Source organism: Agelaius tricolor, unplaced genomic scaffold (assembly GCF_023055355.1).
Source record: "Agelaius tricolor isolate 1412-34295 unplaced genomic scaffold, bAgeTri1.0.p SCAF_6, whole genome shotgun sequence".
Lineage (NCBI taxonomy): Eukaryota > Metazoa > Chordata > Aves > Passeriformes > Icteridae > Agelaius > Agelaius tricolor.
The window spans coordinates 50,778,708-50,795,664 of NW_027269266.1; the positions used below are offsets into that span (position 1 = coordinate 50,778,708).

General features: G+C 39.6%; 1 protein-coding gene across 8 annotated transcripts in view; it reads right to left on the reverse strand.

Annotated features, from left to right (window-relative positions):
* The window catches only part of HECW1 (HECT, C2 and WW domain containing E3 ubiquitin protein ligase 1), a 251,651-nt gene that overhangs the window by 161,123 nt on the left and 73,571 nt on the right, over window positions 1-16,957 (reverse strand). For all 8 annotated transcript variants that reach the window (XM_071429780.1, XM_071429779.1, XM_071429774.1 and 5 more), the window contains one exon: window positions 4,065-4,389. In XM_071429780.1, the coding sequence (XP_071285881.1) occupies window positions 4,065-4,389 (325 nt within the window). The remainder of the gene's footprint in view (window positions 1-4,064; window positions 4,390-16,957) is intronic.

The window sequence follows — 16,957 nt, forward strand, 5'->3', positions numbered from 1 at the left end:
CATTTTAGATGACTTGTTACAGAATGTAGAGGTTCCTCTGCATTGCTCAGAGCTGATAAATAGTATATAGAGAAGAAGTTAGAGCATCTCTAGAGTTCAAGCTTAGCAGGAATGAAATGTAATTCCTGTTCCTGAAGGCACAGTATGTCTTAAGAAATGCTTGTTTTCCCAATTTACATATTTTCTTTTTGTCATCTTTCCAGAGCTAATCTTAAAATGTGCTGAAGTAATAACATCTATATTTTAAGAGAGTCAACATTTACTATTCTCCCTTCAGCTAAGGAGTTTTTCTATGGCCCTTCATGAAAATCATGTGTGTATGCATACATAGATGTTTCCAGGAAGTTTCAGAGTGGATACTATTTTATGCCATGAGACACATGACCACCATTTTTACACAGTTTTTTGAGAGTCTGACTGGCTACTTAGTCCATTTGCTGAGACCATGAGCAAATGTTGTGTCTAATAACCAGTGCTAAATCCAGCTCTTGCCTGCTTCTGCAAAGACTGCTTTTTTTTTTTACCCAGCTGGCCAACCTAAGGAATGCATAAATGGATCAACAGGGGAGAAGAACAGATATCTTGTGGTAAAAGGAGCTGTGGCTCTTCAAAAGAGGAGCAAGCAGACAGGATTTCCACACAGGGAAGACTCTCAACCCCTTTTTCAGTGTATTTTAACTTTTGAATAGCACGCCAAAATGTCCCACAGTATGAATACGTATGAGATACATTATTTCTGCTATTTTTTTCTTCTAAGCCATTTATATCATCCCAATTTCCCCAGATTATTCTGAAGTCTGAAGTTTATTTGGTATCATCAAATTTTTAGTGATGACACTGCTGGTGAAAACAGAGTAAGTTTTATGCATTTCAAAACCAACACTCATAAAAAATTATTTGGAGATCTTTCCTAAAATACAACAATGGCAATAATTAAACTCCTACGATGTAGAACTGCCTTCTGTTCTGCTTCTGCACAGTCCTTTCCTGGGATACTCCCACAAGACAAATAACAAATGCCAACTCCAATGCTCCCAACACCAAGGCCTAAATAATATCCACAACACACTGCCTGATACCCTAAGGATACAAATAATTTCCCAGTACTCATGACTCTCCACAATACTACACAGTGTTACATTCAAACCTTTCAGCTCCAATTTCACCAACCCAAACAATCACAGAAAGGATTGGGCTGTATCCATAAGCTGGATTGAGACAAACACTAGAATGACCAGCAGCATCACAATAGTTAACAGAGCTGCCAGACAAGTGATAATAATACGCTTCCACACTAATCCTCTCCTGAGCAGACTGGGAAAATCTCATAGTTTCTTTGGTTCTCTTGTTCCAGTCTGGCTGCCAATTCAAAACACAGCTATAGATCAGTTTACATTGTGAAGGTCGAGACCACAAGGCCAGGAACATTCCTTCTTTTAACAGGAGCACAGGCTCACAAAATCTGTGCAAATGCAGACACACATCTAAGCCATTTGGGATGTCTGGATCTCCCACCCCTATGGACTGGTCACAAACAGAAGGCACCAGTGCTTTATTTCAGGTCAGAAGGGTGCTTAGTATGGACCCCTCTAACTGTCCCTCCCCCACCATGAGACTGTGCTGTCATTCAGCCGCATGAACACGATTCTGTCCTGATGAACCTAAACTGAAGGATGCACTACAGCAACTCAAGGGCATTCAGTCTAACAGACTGAGACTGTTCTAAGTCAAGCCCCCAAAAGGCCTTCATCAGATTTTTGCCTCTACAGACCCATTCCCTACATTCGCCCTACTTAATAAATGGGGATACAGCCACAGTGCCAGTTACCTTCATAGATTCTGAGTGTTTTCCATGTCAAACAAACTCTAAAACCCAAATGATCTTCACAGTCTTCCATGTTCTTTAAAGGGAACCAAAACCAAAGCTCATATTACATGAGGTTTTTTGGAGGGACAGGAGTGGCAAGAGGGGAAGGGAAGAGAAAAAAGGGAATGAGGGATGCTGCTGTCAGCTATTTCCTCAGTTATTTAGAGTGGAACCTGAGAGAGTGCAGACAAAACACCTTCAAAGACATCAAGGATCAGCTCTTGGTTTCTCGGGGACAGGACACACTATTAATTTTTTATTTGGCAGTGGAGTTCCTTGGAATGAGCCATTGACTATTGTCATAAACAACAGGCATTCAGCCAGGGGCAAGGATACACTTCAAAATATACATCTTTAATTTACTAGGGTGTCTGGGCAATGTATCCTGTTTGATACAGTAAATGAAGCAGGAGTATCACGGTATATTTTTATTTTGCCCAGTTAAATTTTTATGTATTCATGGTGTTTATAAAAAAAAATAAATTAGAGTGTGTCTTCATAGCCCTGGATGCAATGCCTGTGCTGTGAAACCTGGGTGAACAAGTTCAGTCAGCGTGAAACAGCCCTATGCACTTTCTGTTGATTTCAGACCACAAGAAGGAATATTTGCCTCTATCTACTGAGAGAAGAGTTCATCAGTTGCCTGCACTACTTCAGAATTGGCATACAGTATTTCATAGTGCCCAGTGCTGGGGGCTGTTGTGTCTTCTCATCTATTCCAGCAAAACATTTCACTTCAAACTTAACTGTAAACAAAAGTAATTTTCTGCTAAGGCCAACAAACCAGGCTGATTTCAAGGCATCTGTTTTAAATCCAGTCTCTGTTTCTTTCCTATAAGATTTAAATTTCAGAAGTCTACTTTTCTTTTCAAAGAAGGGCATTTTATGAGGTTACTCATAAAGAAGTAAGTACTGCAGCTTGGCTTATTGTAACCTCCACTCTCTCCCTCCATGTCCTAAACAGCCACCCTTGTGTATCCCTTCTTACAGTCTCTTCAATACCCTGAACTTATCTTCCAATGCCCAACACCTTGCCTGGCTCTTCTACATGCTCAGACCTACTATCTATTACTTTCTCACACATCCCCTATGTCACCAACACCTATGTTCCCAATATGATCAGTATGTGAAGCCAAGCCATTTGGTTTTATCCACTAAAGCACTTAAGTAACACCATGGCTCCCTATGATGTCCCCTATGAGCTCCAAAAGTTTATATCACAACATCATATTCTTATCTGGTTTTGGCTCTCTGTCTGGGCAAGATGAAACCATGCTATTAGAATTAAAATATCTGCTTAGTACTAGGCATATCTTCCAAATAGACAAGGAAAGCACCAACATTTCCCTTTGTAGGGGCACCAATTCTTTACAAAGTCACTGGTTTTCAAGAAACATTCAAGAATTTTACATTTTTAAGACCCTAATACACAGAGAAAAGCATCTGAAACTGATCCATCATTTCCAAAATTTGCCAAAGAGCAGAATTAACATAAACTTCAGTCTCAGCAGCAGGACTATTTCCATAGGAACCAAACCAGGTTAAGAAAAGCTAATTTTATACTGAAGTGAAACAATCAGGTAAAAGCAGACTGAAACACTTTCTTACTACTCCTGTGTTGGGCTGGATTTACTAGATGGAGTTGCCAAAAATATGCTAATGTACATTGCTCAATATAGCTTCCAATACACAATAAAAGGAAAAAAAAGAAGCAAAACTTTCTGGGACAATTTCAAACTGTCTCAGTCTAGAATATCAAAATATCCTGTGGCTATGGAGAAAAAGGCATTCTCACAAGGTTTTTAAATGATTCATATTCTTGACTTGTAAAACCTCTCATCTGTCACAGATTACTCAAGGAATCTCAAGAGGAAACCCTGAAAATATTATACTGTCTTGATACAGGAGGTATTTTCCCAACATCGAAATGGCTTTAAAATTAATTTATCTTGAAATGTAAAGAAACCATCAACAGAAAACCTTTTTGTATCTTTGTTGAAGAAAAAGTGAGCACAAGGCTTGCAACCAGTAATACAGAAAGGAGCAGAAAAAATTCTTGTCATATATAAACACACTTTAAGACTACACTTAAGGGAGCTGTATCAGCTCACTACTATCATTAACCCACATTACCCTAATGCCTACATCTACAAAAAGCAGCAAGGAACCCAAAGGGGAAGGGGTAACAGGGACTTACCTATGAGATACATGCCAATCCAGTCCCCTGCATCCACTTCCTCTTTTATATCCCAGTATATCACCAGGTCCTGCGAATGCCCGATGGAGTAGTAGGAGCTGCTGACCATCAGGGTGGAGCGGCTGTCTGAGGTGACCAGGTCTGTGTCACTAGTAGACCTAGGAATGGTGACCGTCTCATGGGAATTGTTCCTGATGTCCATGTTATGGAACTGGTCAGGGTTGTAGCTGTATCTGAGAGGCTCTTTGCACCGGCGCCGATTTTGTGAGTTCCTAGATGGAGACGCCATGGCTGCCAGGCCCAGGAACCTGTTTTGGTACAGATTCTGTGCAGAAAAAAAGAAAGGATAGTGTTTACAGTGTTACTAATTTTTCAGTGACATCAGAGCTCAGGTAAAGTAGTAGGTTACAGCAAGAAAGTAAAAGATCTTTTTCCATTTATCATTGCGAAAAAAGAGACACAAAAAGAGGCAGCAAGAACAGTTCTAACTCAACTCCTACTCTGTAACTCTTATCATGAAAGCAAATGTAAAAGCAAGCCTTGCACCACCAACCTCAGCCACAGCTGAGCTTGGCAGTGCAAGGAAATTAATAAGAGCTAGCTTCCTCCATGTTAATTCACATATCCAGACACAAACACCACGACTGCCAGAGAGCCCCCCTCTTTTGATGACATGAGATAGTCTTCTCACTTGTGACATCTGGAGTTAAGTGTTAGCCCCAGTAATTCCTGCTACATTTGCAGAATCCTTCTCAAGGCACAGTTACTCCATATTGTAAATCAAAGGCGACTCGGACAAAGAGGAGAGAAAATGATACATCTGACTCCATCATCAGAAGGCTAAAGAATTACTTTATTATACATATTAATATCTAAACTGAATCTGCCCTGCACTCACTCTTGCTCACAACTGCTCACACTGCACTCATCTCTCATTCTCTCCTGATTGTCCCGTGACAGTCCGACACACACACTTCTTGGCCCTGATAGGCCAAGGGAACAAAACATCCTCACTTTGGGTAAACAATCTCCATATTGCATTCTACTTTAGCACAACACAGGCACAGCAAGCGAGATAAGAATTGTGTTTTCCTTCTTCTCTGCTTGTCTCACACCTTCTCTCTGTTCAGAGGGCATGTGAATACCACAACTCCAGAGACCATATTTCATCTGGAGAGACCAGTTAGCAGCGAGTAAGAGCTGCTCCTCCCTGCTGGGTATCTGCAGAGTGAGTACCATGAAAACAGAGTTAACCCTGCTACAAAAACAGAGAAGTTCTGTCTTCACAGAAGTATAAATACAAAGTAAGTGTTACAATGTCCCTCTGTACAGCTGATAGCTTCCAATGCTACAGCTCTCATCTGGTTTTTGCAGCAGATTGTGAGATATTAAGCACTCCCTGCTCAGGTAGGAATTTATGAATGCACCAGACAATTAATGACAATTGAGAAGGTTACTGAAGAGTAGTCATCATCCTAGGAGTTGAAAAATATATTTATTTCAACCTACCCTCCCTCAAGGCAAGCTAAGTGACTTGCACAAAACATGTCTTGGTGCATGAGTTAAGAGCTTTTGTGAGATGGCAGATGGAGAATGCTTAAGTTATGACTGGGTTAAATTCTGATGTGAAGACATTCTCTGATAGTGATCAAAATACTATTTACTCCTGACTTCTGTCTACTGTTTTTCCATTTTCCATCCAGCTTTCCCTCTTCTCTCCCTACAGCTCTGCTATTTCAATCACTCAGCTTTTCATTATTCATTAGCCTTCCATTATCCGTCTGTTGCCAACCATGCTGTCAAGTCTGTTAGATACAAAACCAGACAGCTTTCCAGTATGCAATGAAATGCTTTTCACATGATCAGAAGTCAAATCGTCCTTTTGAACTCAAACAAATTAAGTGGCAGAAAATCACAGCTCCATTGTCCAGCCGAGCAGTTATTTAATGCCAGCTTTATCAAGGCTATAGTAGCACAGAAGAACAGCAAGTCCTGAAAAAAACATAAATATTATATTTATTAATACTTTTTAATATTTATTAATACTTTATTAATACTGTTTTGGGGGGCATAATTAAGCAACCTATTCTTGTATCTTAGGATTCTGTTGCACAAAAATTGTACTGAGAGCGAAAAATTCAGCTGGCACCCCTAGAATATGCTGGCACTTTGCAAACATTGCCTGACAACGCTTAAAATCCACTGACCCAAATCCTCAGTGCATTAAACAGGGTTTATAAGCAAAAATAGCTCTGGTAGGAATGCCACACGTTATAGGAGGTGCTGCAAGACTGAAGCTAATAATGCAAAAGGTATTTTTTCCTCTAATAGAGGTAGAGGGAAGGGAAGGGAAGGGAAGGGAAGGGAAGGGAAGGGAAGGGAAGGGAAGGGAAGGGAAGGGAAGGGAAGGGAAGGGAAGGGAAGGGAAGGGAAGGGAAGGGAAGGGAAGGGAAGGGAAGGGAAGGGAAGGGCATTGTGTTGCATTTGCTGTGCATCTCATCCTGTCTTTTTTTGCTGCTTCTTTTCCTGCATTTATTCACACATTCTTTGTGAAGAGAGTTCACAGTATAAAGACCAAAATTCCATGTAAACAGAAAATGCATCTTTTTTTTTTTCATCAAGAAACATGCTGTGAACATTTTCTAATCTGGGATGCACAAGCAGGCACACAAACTATCACACTTTAGTCAGTAAATTAAAATTGTTGGTAGTTTCTGTCACTTGGCAAAGAAGGCACTGGCTGTCACAACAGTATCTGACATAACTAGAATTGGTTTTATAATTGTGAGATATCAATGTAATGAACTTGAAGTTCACTCTTTGGATTAATCTGTATCATTAACATGGGTTCCTTTGCTCACTGCACTACCCAAAAGCTACTTCAGTTCAAAGGCAGACTTTTTATTTCTGGTGACAAATTACTCCAGGGAGTAGTGGTCCTGCAGATACTTTCATTTTTGAATGTTAATAGATGTAGAGTATTAATTAACTGCATACCTTAAAATTAAATTAGACTTAAACATTTTTTTTCAGCTCCAGCATGAGGTTAAGCAGTTTTAATAAAAATGGTATATTTATCGCTCTGTTTGAATTCTGTAAGTTCCTGTTTTCCTATATGTTGATGCCAATGGAACAAATGGCATAATTTTAAAGCAACCCAGAAGGCCTAATTCTCCATAAATCCAGTATTTAGTATTTCCAGAAAATCCCCAAACTGAAAAAAAAAACCCAAATGAATGAAATAGTCAAACATAATTATCTGGATTAAATAATGGCATCAAAATACAAGCATGGCTATATGAGTAAGTAGAAAAGAGGTTAGGTACGATACTTATTCCACATTTTATTACCAGCTTTTCATGTTTTCTATGCAATTATCTAAAGCCCCCAAGCCCTGGTGATAGAGTCCCAGCCATGGTGAGACAGCTTAAAAAACTGCAAAGACATCCTCTTGATGTCTTGTGAAAGCACTCTGATCCATCATGGATACATAACATATTTTTTAAATGTCTCTTTTAGGGGTGTGAAATTAGTGTTTACTCCATCCTCTTGCAGAGGTGTGTACACTACACACACTACCCTGAATAGTCATTTCTAATACAGAGTGTAAATTATAAAGCAAGGACAAAGAAAGACCAAATGTTGGTTGTCAAGAAACACCTCTTCATTCCTGCCTCAAAACAGTCATTCTACAACTGCTTCTACAGTCAGTCCTGGCAAGGGAGTTCCTATCTAGGGACGCTCTGCACAAAATGACCCCCAGGCTTCACTTTCCCACTCACTCCCCTCGCCGCTGATTTTCAAAGAGCCCTGGAAAGCTTTGTCTCTAAAGATCTACCAGCTACATGAAAGTCCTAACCAAAATCAGGTATTTGGAGGATTGCCTCTTATTTATCTCACTTAGTCCATCCAATGCAAACACCAGAAAAATTAACTGAAGGTTTTTTTTTTCCTCCTATATAAATCCAACTTCATTACTATCAGGGAAAGTAGGAAGGAGCAGCCTAAAGGAAATGACAGATGAGATCTGACTGTAAAGAAAACAGCCTTCAAAAATATAAACATAGAAAACCTGTAATCAGTAAATACCAAGAAAAAAAAGTCACAGTTTCTTCCCACATTTTCTCCCTTTCTCACTCACACCTCTCTCCTTTCCCAGCTGCTGTTAGGCATTCGGAAAGCACAGAGCTGTTGTCACCAGGGCCTTTTCCTTCACTGCCTGAAAAAAATGTACCATCAATGGTACTTGTCTCCCTCTTTGAGACAAGAAGAATCCTCTGGCTGAGAGGTTTCACACCACTATTGCTAGCTGAATTTCACCACAGGATTTAGAGCTGCCATGGAAGCATCCCCTGGAAGTCTGTAGGGTTTAATGTTAGGGATTTTTCCTTTTTTTTTTTTTCTTTTTTTTTCCCCTTTGGGATTATTTTAAATCATGCTAGAAAAGTCCATGATGCTTTAACAAAAAGAGATAGATCTCAGCTAAACATCTGCAAGGATCCAGCTCTGTTCTCTGTTCAGACAATTAAGAGCTTTCTTCCAGAAACTTGGACTGATATAATTTACCTCTGATAGCTGGAAGATGGATTTGTGCAGGTCACTATGGGGGTACAATGGACTTTCACTGCTCATACCAGAGACAGACTGTTATTGAAACACAACCCATCACTGGAGCCCTGGCAGATGAAGAAATTGAAGTGAACAAGGTGACAATATTAGCCACCATGACAGCAGGCTCAAAGTAGTCACTCAGATGTCTGCAAGCATCACCAAATTTCAAGGGCAACTGCTGAGAAAGACAATGAGACAGATTTCTGTGATGGGGAGCCTGGGACACAGAGCATTTATCCATCTGAAAATTTTATATGCCAGTAGTCAAGCCTGAGATCATAGGCAAATCAGATGTGGAGTCAGTCTCTTGGTTGCTCCACCAGAAATTAAGGCTCTCCTGATAAGCTTTCAGCTGTCATTTGCAAGGCTTACGTGGTTTTTTTTAAAGACAACAAGGAGCTAAGACTGATTTAAAAGTAAAAAATTAGGGCAGTCTGGTGAAAGTGATAAATTACCTCATCAGAACTCTTTGGACCAGCTTTCAAGAAGGCAAGAGAATGTGTTAACAAGGATACTGTACTAACAGAATAGTAAGTAAGGTGGTGACAGCCTGTATGTAAGATTTGATAAACTGGATGAGAGAAAACCTAAAAAGATTTAGAAAACCTAGTCATAGCCCAGGTATGAAAACCCAGGGCAAAATCCTGAGGCTGGGCCAGAAAGACAAGTAGGAAAACAACAGTGCCTACAGTCATCAAAAGATGATGTGATGGGAATCTGAAAGCCAGAGCTTTGAGGAAGACTTTTCACTTGAAGGTGGGGCTGCTGAAAGGGCTTTCAGCATGTAAAACTGTTTTATTAGAGCTTAAATTAAAATTGAGTAAGTTCTGAAGAACAGGAAATCCAATTCTGTTGCATGGAAGAGTAACAGAACTGGGTGAAAACAAAAGTATATGATCATGAATCTTTCTGCTGCTCCTTACAGGGCAGGACTTTTCCCTCCAGCCTTGCTCTCAACTCAGCAATGTGAAGTCTTTCCTCAGAGCAAACTCTCCCACTTTCCATAGCCCTGAATACTTATTGCAGGATCTGCTTCTTGCTCTTCCCAGGAACCTTCTCATCTTCACATCCACTGCAGGCCTGCTCTAGAGGCATCTCTTCCCCATCTGCTCTTCTCACCCACAGCCCTGAGGGCCCCTTAGCCACAGCCACTCAGCTGCTTTCAGGGAAACTACACTATCCTTCCATCAAACTCAGAGGCAGGAAAAGGCAAATGAAGTATTCTCATTTCCTCCTTTCTGCCTGGGGACAGTCTTCAACACAGCACATGGTACCTGCACAGCAAATTCAACCACGAGAACATTTGCATTTTCCATCACTGCAGGCACTGTACAATTGACTACACCAAATGCAAGGCAATGCAGAGGTAAGAAAGAATACAGTTCACAAGTAAGCTGTAATCAAGGCTACAGATTCAGCTATCATAACGACCTCCCATCAACCTACTGCCACCTATCTCAATTATTTCTTTATTATCCCATGAAGAAAAAATCCCTTTGGACATTTGAATTTTGGAAGAATTGTTAATACAATGCTTAAAAACAAAAGGATTTTTAAAGCATAGCTTATACTACAGCCAAATCCAGTAAACAAGGGTGTAGAGTGAACAATGCTATGCAAAGTCTTCTCTATACAATCCAGTATTTGACTTGCTGTAAACATAAAACCCAATACAAAAGTCATGAAACTAGGGATTGGAGAATGCCAGGAAGCCAAAGGATTTGGAGAGCACCGAGAATTTCGTAGCATTGGTCCATTTATTTTAGAGGCACAGGAATGGCTTCTTGGCACTTCAAAGGAATTGTTTAATAGCCCAAGGGAGGTGCAGGCTTACATGGTCTACTGACACCCTTTTCCCTGCACCCTTTTCTGAATATAACAGAGCACATAGATGAAACTGCTGCTCTTGGGCAAGCTGAAAACATTTCAGAGGACTGCATGCCATAGAAAACTAGAGAACTTCAAGAGCATTTGTCTCAATATTGCACACCTATGGCACTATATATATATATATATATGTGTATATATATATATGTGTGTGTGTGTATACGTGCCTATAATGACCACTAATCAAAAATCAAAGCCATTATACATCAGCAGCAGGGCAAATGGATGTTATCAGGCAGTTCATTTTTCCATTTTCTGACCTTTGTGCCTTTCCAGTCCAGCTGTACTGGATTTTAATGTATCCTCTTACATTTAACTTTGCTTCAGTGATGTGCAAATCAGTGCACAAATTAGAATCACAATGAAAGAGCTGGCCTGAAGGTCAGCACAGCAAGGTTTGGTGCTGGTGAGTGGGATTGATTCCTGATGCCGACCTATTAGTCATAAGGCAGAAAAAAGTGGCAGCACAGTAATGAGGGTACTCCTATCATCTACAGAGCAAACAAACAAGAGCAGTCCATATATTCTGAAAGCACTTAAACAATCTCCTGGGGACAAGAAGATAGAAGCTGGAATATGGGGCAATGATTGGAGGGAAATTCTTTGGGTTCAGAAAAAGGAAGAATATTAATAATGTGGATTTTTCTTCTCTGTGTGAAAGTACTACAAAAGACTAATGTCTGATGAATCCAAGAGAGTGTGCTAAAAGACACACGCATCACATTAAGATTTGTACTCCTGTAAGTATATAAACCAAACAATCTTCTGAAAAACAACAGCAAAAAAGACATTTTCCCAGTTTTACATGAGTTGACCCCAAATTTCTCCACTTTGTGTGTAACTAAGAGCAATTAACAATCTTATGTTCAAGACATTTCCGCTGAGTCAGTGACATTCCACTCAGAGTTCTCCACATAAAGCACTAGGAAGTTTCTGCAGTGGAATGCAACTAAGTACAAAATTAATTTCTTATTTTCTGTTAAAATGGTAGCCGCAAAAACAGTCTTGTCTCAGCAGTTTAGCACAGCAGGGGATGAGAAACAGTCATCAGACTTACCCGTTACAGAAAAAAGATCTGAAAACACTGCCAACATTTTTAAAGGGCATATTCAAGTACACAAGAACAGGTAAATATGCAATATGGCCTGAATATAAAATCTCAAAAAGATAATTATAAGAGAATTAGAAAAGGGTCAACAGGATAATATCTTTAATCAAGATAACATTACACAGCTTCACTCAGTTTTTTTTCACACTTCAAAATGAAAGAAATAAGCTTAGGATCTGCTCATATGCTACAGACAAATATTCCAAAGTCCACAATGCTCACCTTTGTTCATGCTTTATGATGCACATAATAGGACATTTATATCTTTTACTTGGTTGGTTTTAACCACCAGAAGCAGACAGAGAAGTCTGCAGCAGTACCAGACAGAGGAAGGACAGTGACTACCTCTCAAGAGGTACAAGATGGAGCATTTGTACATTGCACAACACACCCTTTCCTACCAAGCATCCTCATGTCTGCAAAGGCCAGTGTGGACTATGCCAGATTCAGAGATACACACGTCCTTATGACTGTGGTGCCAAAGACTAAAAACCTCTATTCTTCATCATTTCAAACCCAAGAACAATATTTATGGACAACAATCACGGCAGGAAAAAATCCAAACAATTCTGTAGCAGGCACTACTATTGGTTTAATCCACCTCTTAAGGTAATCTAAGCATCACTTTAAGAAGAGGGCTGTCTCAAAAACCCTGCATGTCCCACATTGAACTTTTTAAGAATCACTGCCACATTTATGAGGTCCACTGCAAAATGGGACTCCGCTGGCCTCCCAGGAATGGTTATTAATCCAAGGGGCTTTCAGGAAGGATGAGGTTAAGAACAGGGATGCTCTTCTCTGTTACAGGCTAAAACCACTGCTGCTCTTCTGTGAGGTGATCCCTGATACTCCTACTGAGAAGCCCTGCCCATGCTGGATGTCCTGTTTTACATTCTGCACAGCACATAATAACAGACATCGCTTACCTGATGGATTTTTATAACCATCTTATAACTTTGGTTCTTCAAGTACTTTTCCATGAAAAAGATCAATGTCTACAGATTCATTCACCTGAAATTCTGAGTACTTAAGCCACCCAATTTAGGAATGTAAGACTCCCTGAGTACTCAGAGGAAAGGGACAGGATACTCATGAAAATTACTGAGACCCAGGTAAGGCTTTCCCAGACAGAATTCAGCTCCATCTCTTTTTATCCCTTTTTAAGGAGTCAGTGACTGTTGAGATCCTAGGTCAGACATGTTAGGTTAGGTAGGAAGGAGTCAGACCTCTCAAGCTGTAAAATTTTGTACTATATAAAGGTAAGTGGACAAAGCACTCCTGAGGGCAGCAGAAAATGTGTATTCTAAGTACATTAATGGATGCAAAATAGAATCATAAGGGAAATTAAACAACAAAACTAGATTACTACCTGATTACTTAAGAATAGTCTGATTTTCTAGACAACTATAAAATTGCAGACTAGAGGGTACATCCAAAGAAAGAGCACAGAAAATAAAATACTTAGTATAGTATATGCACTCTATGTACAGCTCTTTAAAAAAATGTAGTACCAGTAAACGTTGCAGAGGTTTACAGGAAAAGCCGTGAAGACATTCTGCACAATTTAAGAGACTAACAATGAAATGATGTAGAGTAAGTATGAGTTGCAGAAAGATACCCAGTAATGTACACTGTTTCCCAGAACTGTCAGGTACAGCAATTTCTCAGTCATTGCTCAGAAGCAGTCCGAGATTTCCCGTATCTCTTCCCCAAAGTTCAGTGACTGGAGGAGTCTTTCTTTTTTTGTGGAAAGCACTCTTAATTTCTCATGTTACATGGGAGTTATAAAAATTCTACCATTCTCTACCATGAAGAATGCATTACACCTTCCACTTAGACAACCGTTTTACTAGAAAACAAGCCTTGTGTCATATCTCTAGTGCATACTGCTACCAGACACAGGAAGAAAAGAGTTGTCTAATGTATTACACAGGTGTCAGGCATAGCTTATTATGCATGAAATATACACACAAGAAAGAGGCACTGAAAAAAACTAAGCACAGATATCAAAACAGAAGTTTTTAATATTAACCTCCTTTCAGACCTAAGTATATATCTTTGCAAATGAGAGGTTCATGTGTGTATGTATCAAAGAATTTATCCTGCAGATCTATGCATGTAGCATTCCCACCATCCATCCTTCTCTTTTTGCCTAGACACTTCTGTGCAACACAAGTGCATCCATACACACCGCAAGACATTTATCACCATCACCTGAAAAACTTTTGTTGACTCTGAGTGCCATCGCCTGAAAGAGCTGTGTGCACTTTCCCTCCTCCCTCCCTCTGCCAAGCTTTGGCAATGACCCTGTTCCTCTGTGCCATGTCTCTCACATCACAGCCCATGCCATAGCCATATTCCAGGTGACCAGGGACCTTCTTCTCTTCCTCATCCCTTTTTATTCTCAAGGCCTATCTCCCCTTTCTCACTTGTCAGTACCACTGTTCCAACACTTGTAGGTAGGAAGGGACAGGACACAGAGCATCACTTGCTGTACCAACTATAAGACAGACACTGGATTAACTCGTGGGGACAATAAACATACAAAACTCAGGAGGGCTGGAAGGAGCTCTTTTCACTCATGGTTCTTTGGCTGACCCCCACTCCCCAGCAAAGAGAACATAAAAAATGTCCTGTTTCTGCACAATTTAAATGTGCAGAAAAATGTCCTGTTTCATTCACTCCTGCTAGACTGTCATGCTTCTTTACCTCCATCTGTATTTCTTTAAGAGTGTAAGTGTTTTGAAGTGTCTGTCTCTTAGCCTCCTCAGGCAGTGAGGCAGGTAGGTACCATTAGCAGGCTGTCGAGTATTAATGCCTGTATCAACCATTCCTTTGATCTACGAACAACAACAAACCATTGCAATAAACCAGTCTTTCAACCAGCTTCAGAGCGTGCCCCCAGTTCCATCATCTCCCTTTCAATGAGGCCTGAAATATTCCCTGACATTTTCAAATTAATTGGCTACAGAGCTCCTGTTATTACCATATCACCTCCAGAAAACTACAGAAATGCCATCCAGTTGAGTGTGCTTGATCCTGCTTACAACAAAGTTAAAGGCAGAATTCCCTTGATTTCAATGGGGAACAAAGTGACTTTGTAAAGCAAAGGAAAACCTGTATAGCTGTCAACAGCTGCAGCTAACAAGGACTAATCCAGACCGGGAAAATAAAGAATTCATATTTTAACTAAAACACTTCACATGTTTTCATCGATGGACAACCTACTCTGTTGGAAGACACATCACAAAACACGTAGAGCAGCAAGTTGCATTTTGAAATACAGATCACAGCAAGTACTTTTAGAATGCAATCTCGAAACCTAAAAACAAACATGTGATTTGATAGGTTAGTATTAATTTAAGACATAATTAGTTTTAGACCATGATATCTGGGTTTTTCCCTATGCAATTATAAGAATAAACATTTTTCATTTTTTCTAAAGAAAACTGGAACATGAGACACTGAAGCATAGTCATCTTAATGGCACATATTCCATCTGATATCACTGGATGTCAGTGAAAATGACAGAATTAAAACTTCTTGGAAGTACCAAGAGTTTGAATTCCCCATTTAAGTATGCTTATTCTTAACAGATTCTCTCTTCATGTATCTACACTTTCAGGGAGACTGTGACAACAAAATACCTGAAATTTGTTGTTTTTAAAGAAACATCTATTATGACCAACATTTTGAGGATCAAGATTTCCTAATTTGCACTGAGGAATGGTAAAGAAAAACTGACCAATGCTAAATAATGGCACAGATCAAATATTTTATTCTTGAAAATAATTCTGATATAATTAAAAACTTAATACTAGTGATTTTAAACCTACAAGGCATAGTTTAAAGGGTGAGATTTTTCTGTTTCTGGAGAGGAAAAACTATGACAAGTATTTTCAAATCAGACTGCTACTTACTGCTTCATCATTATTTAAAGTTGTTTATGTTTTTATTGTATAAATCTTAATAAGCTGATACTATAACTGTATTCATAAGAAAGCAAAAAAACTGGGGAAACTATGACTAGAGAAAAGTAATAGTTCTGGTATTACAATCTCGAGGAACAAGATTCAGATTTTACAAAAAAGAACATGTGGTGGCCAAAAAACTCCTACATGAGATAAGCTGTGTTCAGGGACTCTGTTTTCATCTAGATCACCGTAAGACAAATCTAAGCCACATATCTAAGGTTTCCTGGGAATATGCGAGCCAATGCTAGATGAAATGCAGCCTGGTAGTTTCCCCATGGGAAACAATTACAGGTATAAAGCAGATTTTCAAAGCAGAAACCACCCATAACAACTGGATCAGTCTAGTTCAAGCAGATAAAGAAGAGAAAACTGGTCCAGGTTCCACCAACCAAATAGAAACATAAAAGAGAGACAAGCCCTGTGACTACAAACTCCAAAAATTCTGGAGTTGCACATGGACATGAGCAACCCCTGTGGTGACTGTATGATTGCTGAACTCCACCCATACTGAGTTGGCTGCCAGTGCCAGAACACCTCAAACACAATAATTAAATATTACTATGGGGTATCACACATATGTAGAGGCCTGTACATCTGCTTATGTTACTGCTCAGGGTGTTAATTTACTTCTTTCCTCTTTTACTCCAGTTCAAAAGGGTTTCTAGTCCCATGTTCAAAACGTCTTGTGAGAGCTTCCACAGAAGAAGAACATCTGCAGAGGTGATGGGAAGTATTCTATTTCACTCGTTCACAGACAAAAAACCATGAAAATGGTTCTGAATGAAGGTTCAAACAATAGTTTCATTTAATTTTAATGAGAACCATTAGTTAGATTTAACACTTTTTTGCTGCCATTGAATCCTCGCAGAAGAAAAGTGATTACAGTTTTTAATACTGCACTTAAAGTAAGGCCCAAAGGAGAAATTTTTTTAACCCATTTTTTTGGTAACAATTCTGTCAAGGAAGGGTCCTAAATTCATCAAGGATGAGGTTTCAGGGCATTGCAATGAAAGTCTACAGTTTCATTAATTAGTATTTATAGAAGGCTGCACAAGTAAGCAAGCTGGAAAACTGTTCAGTTCTGCAGGCCTTAAACCTGAGTTCCAGAAGAAAGACTGAGACACAAATATCGCCCTGCAACAAGGCTGTGGCCACGCAAGCAGCCATGGCCTGCTTGGGTATCTTGGAATGGGACTCAGTTCTGTTCTCCAATGGACAACAAGAACTACCTGCTGACCAATTTTGTGCACAAATCAATGAAATATGCTTTGGTCTACAGATGCTACTTTAAATTGATGATATTACTTGTTAGA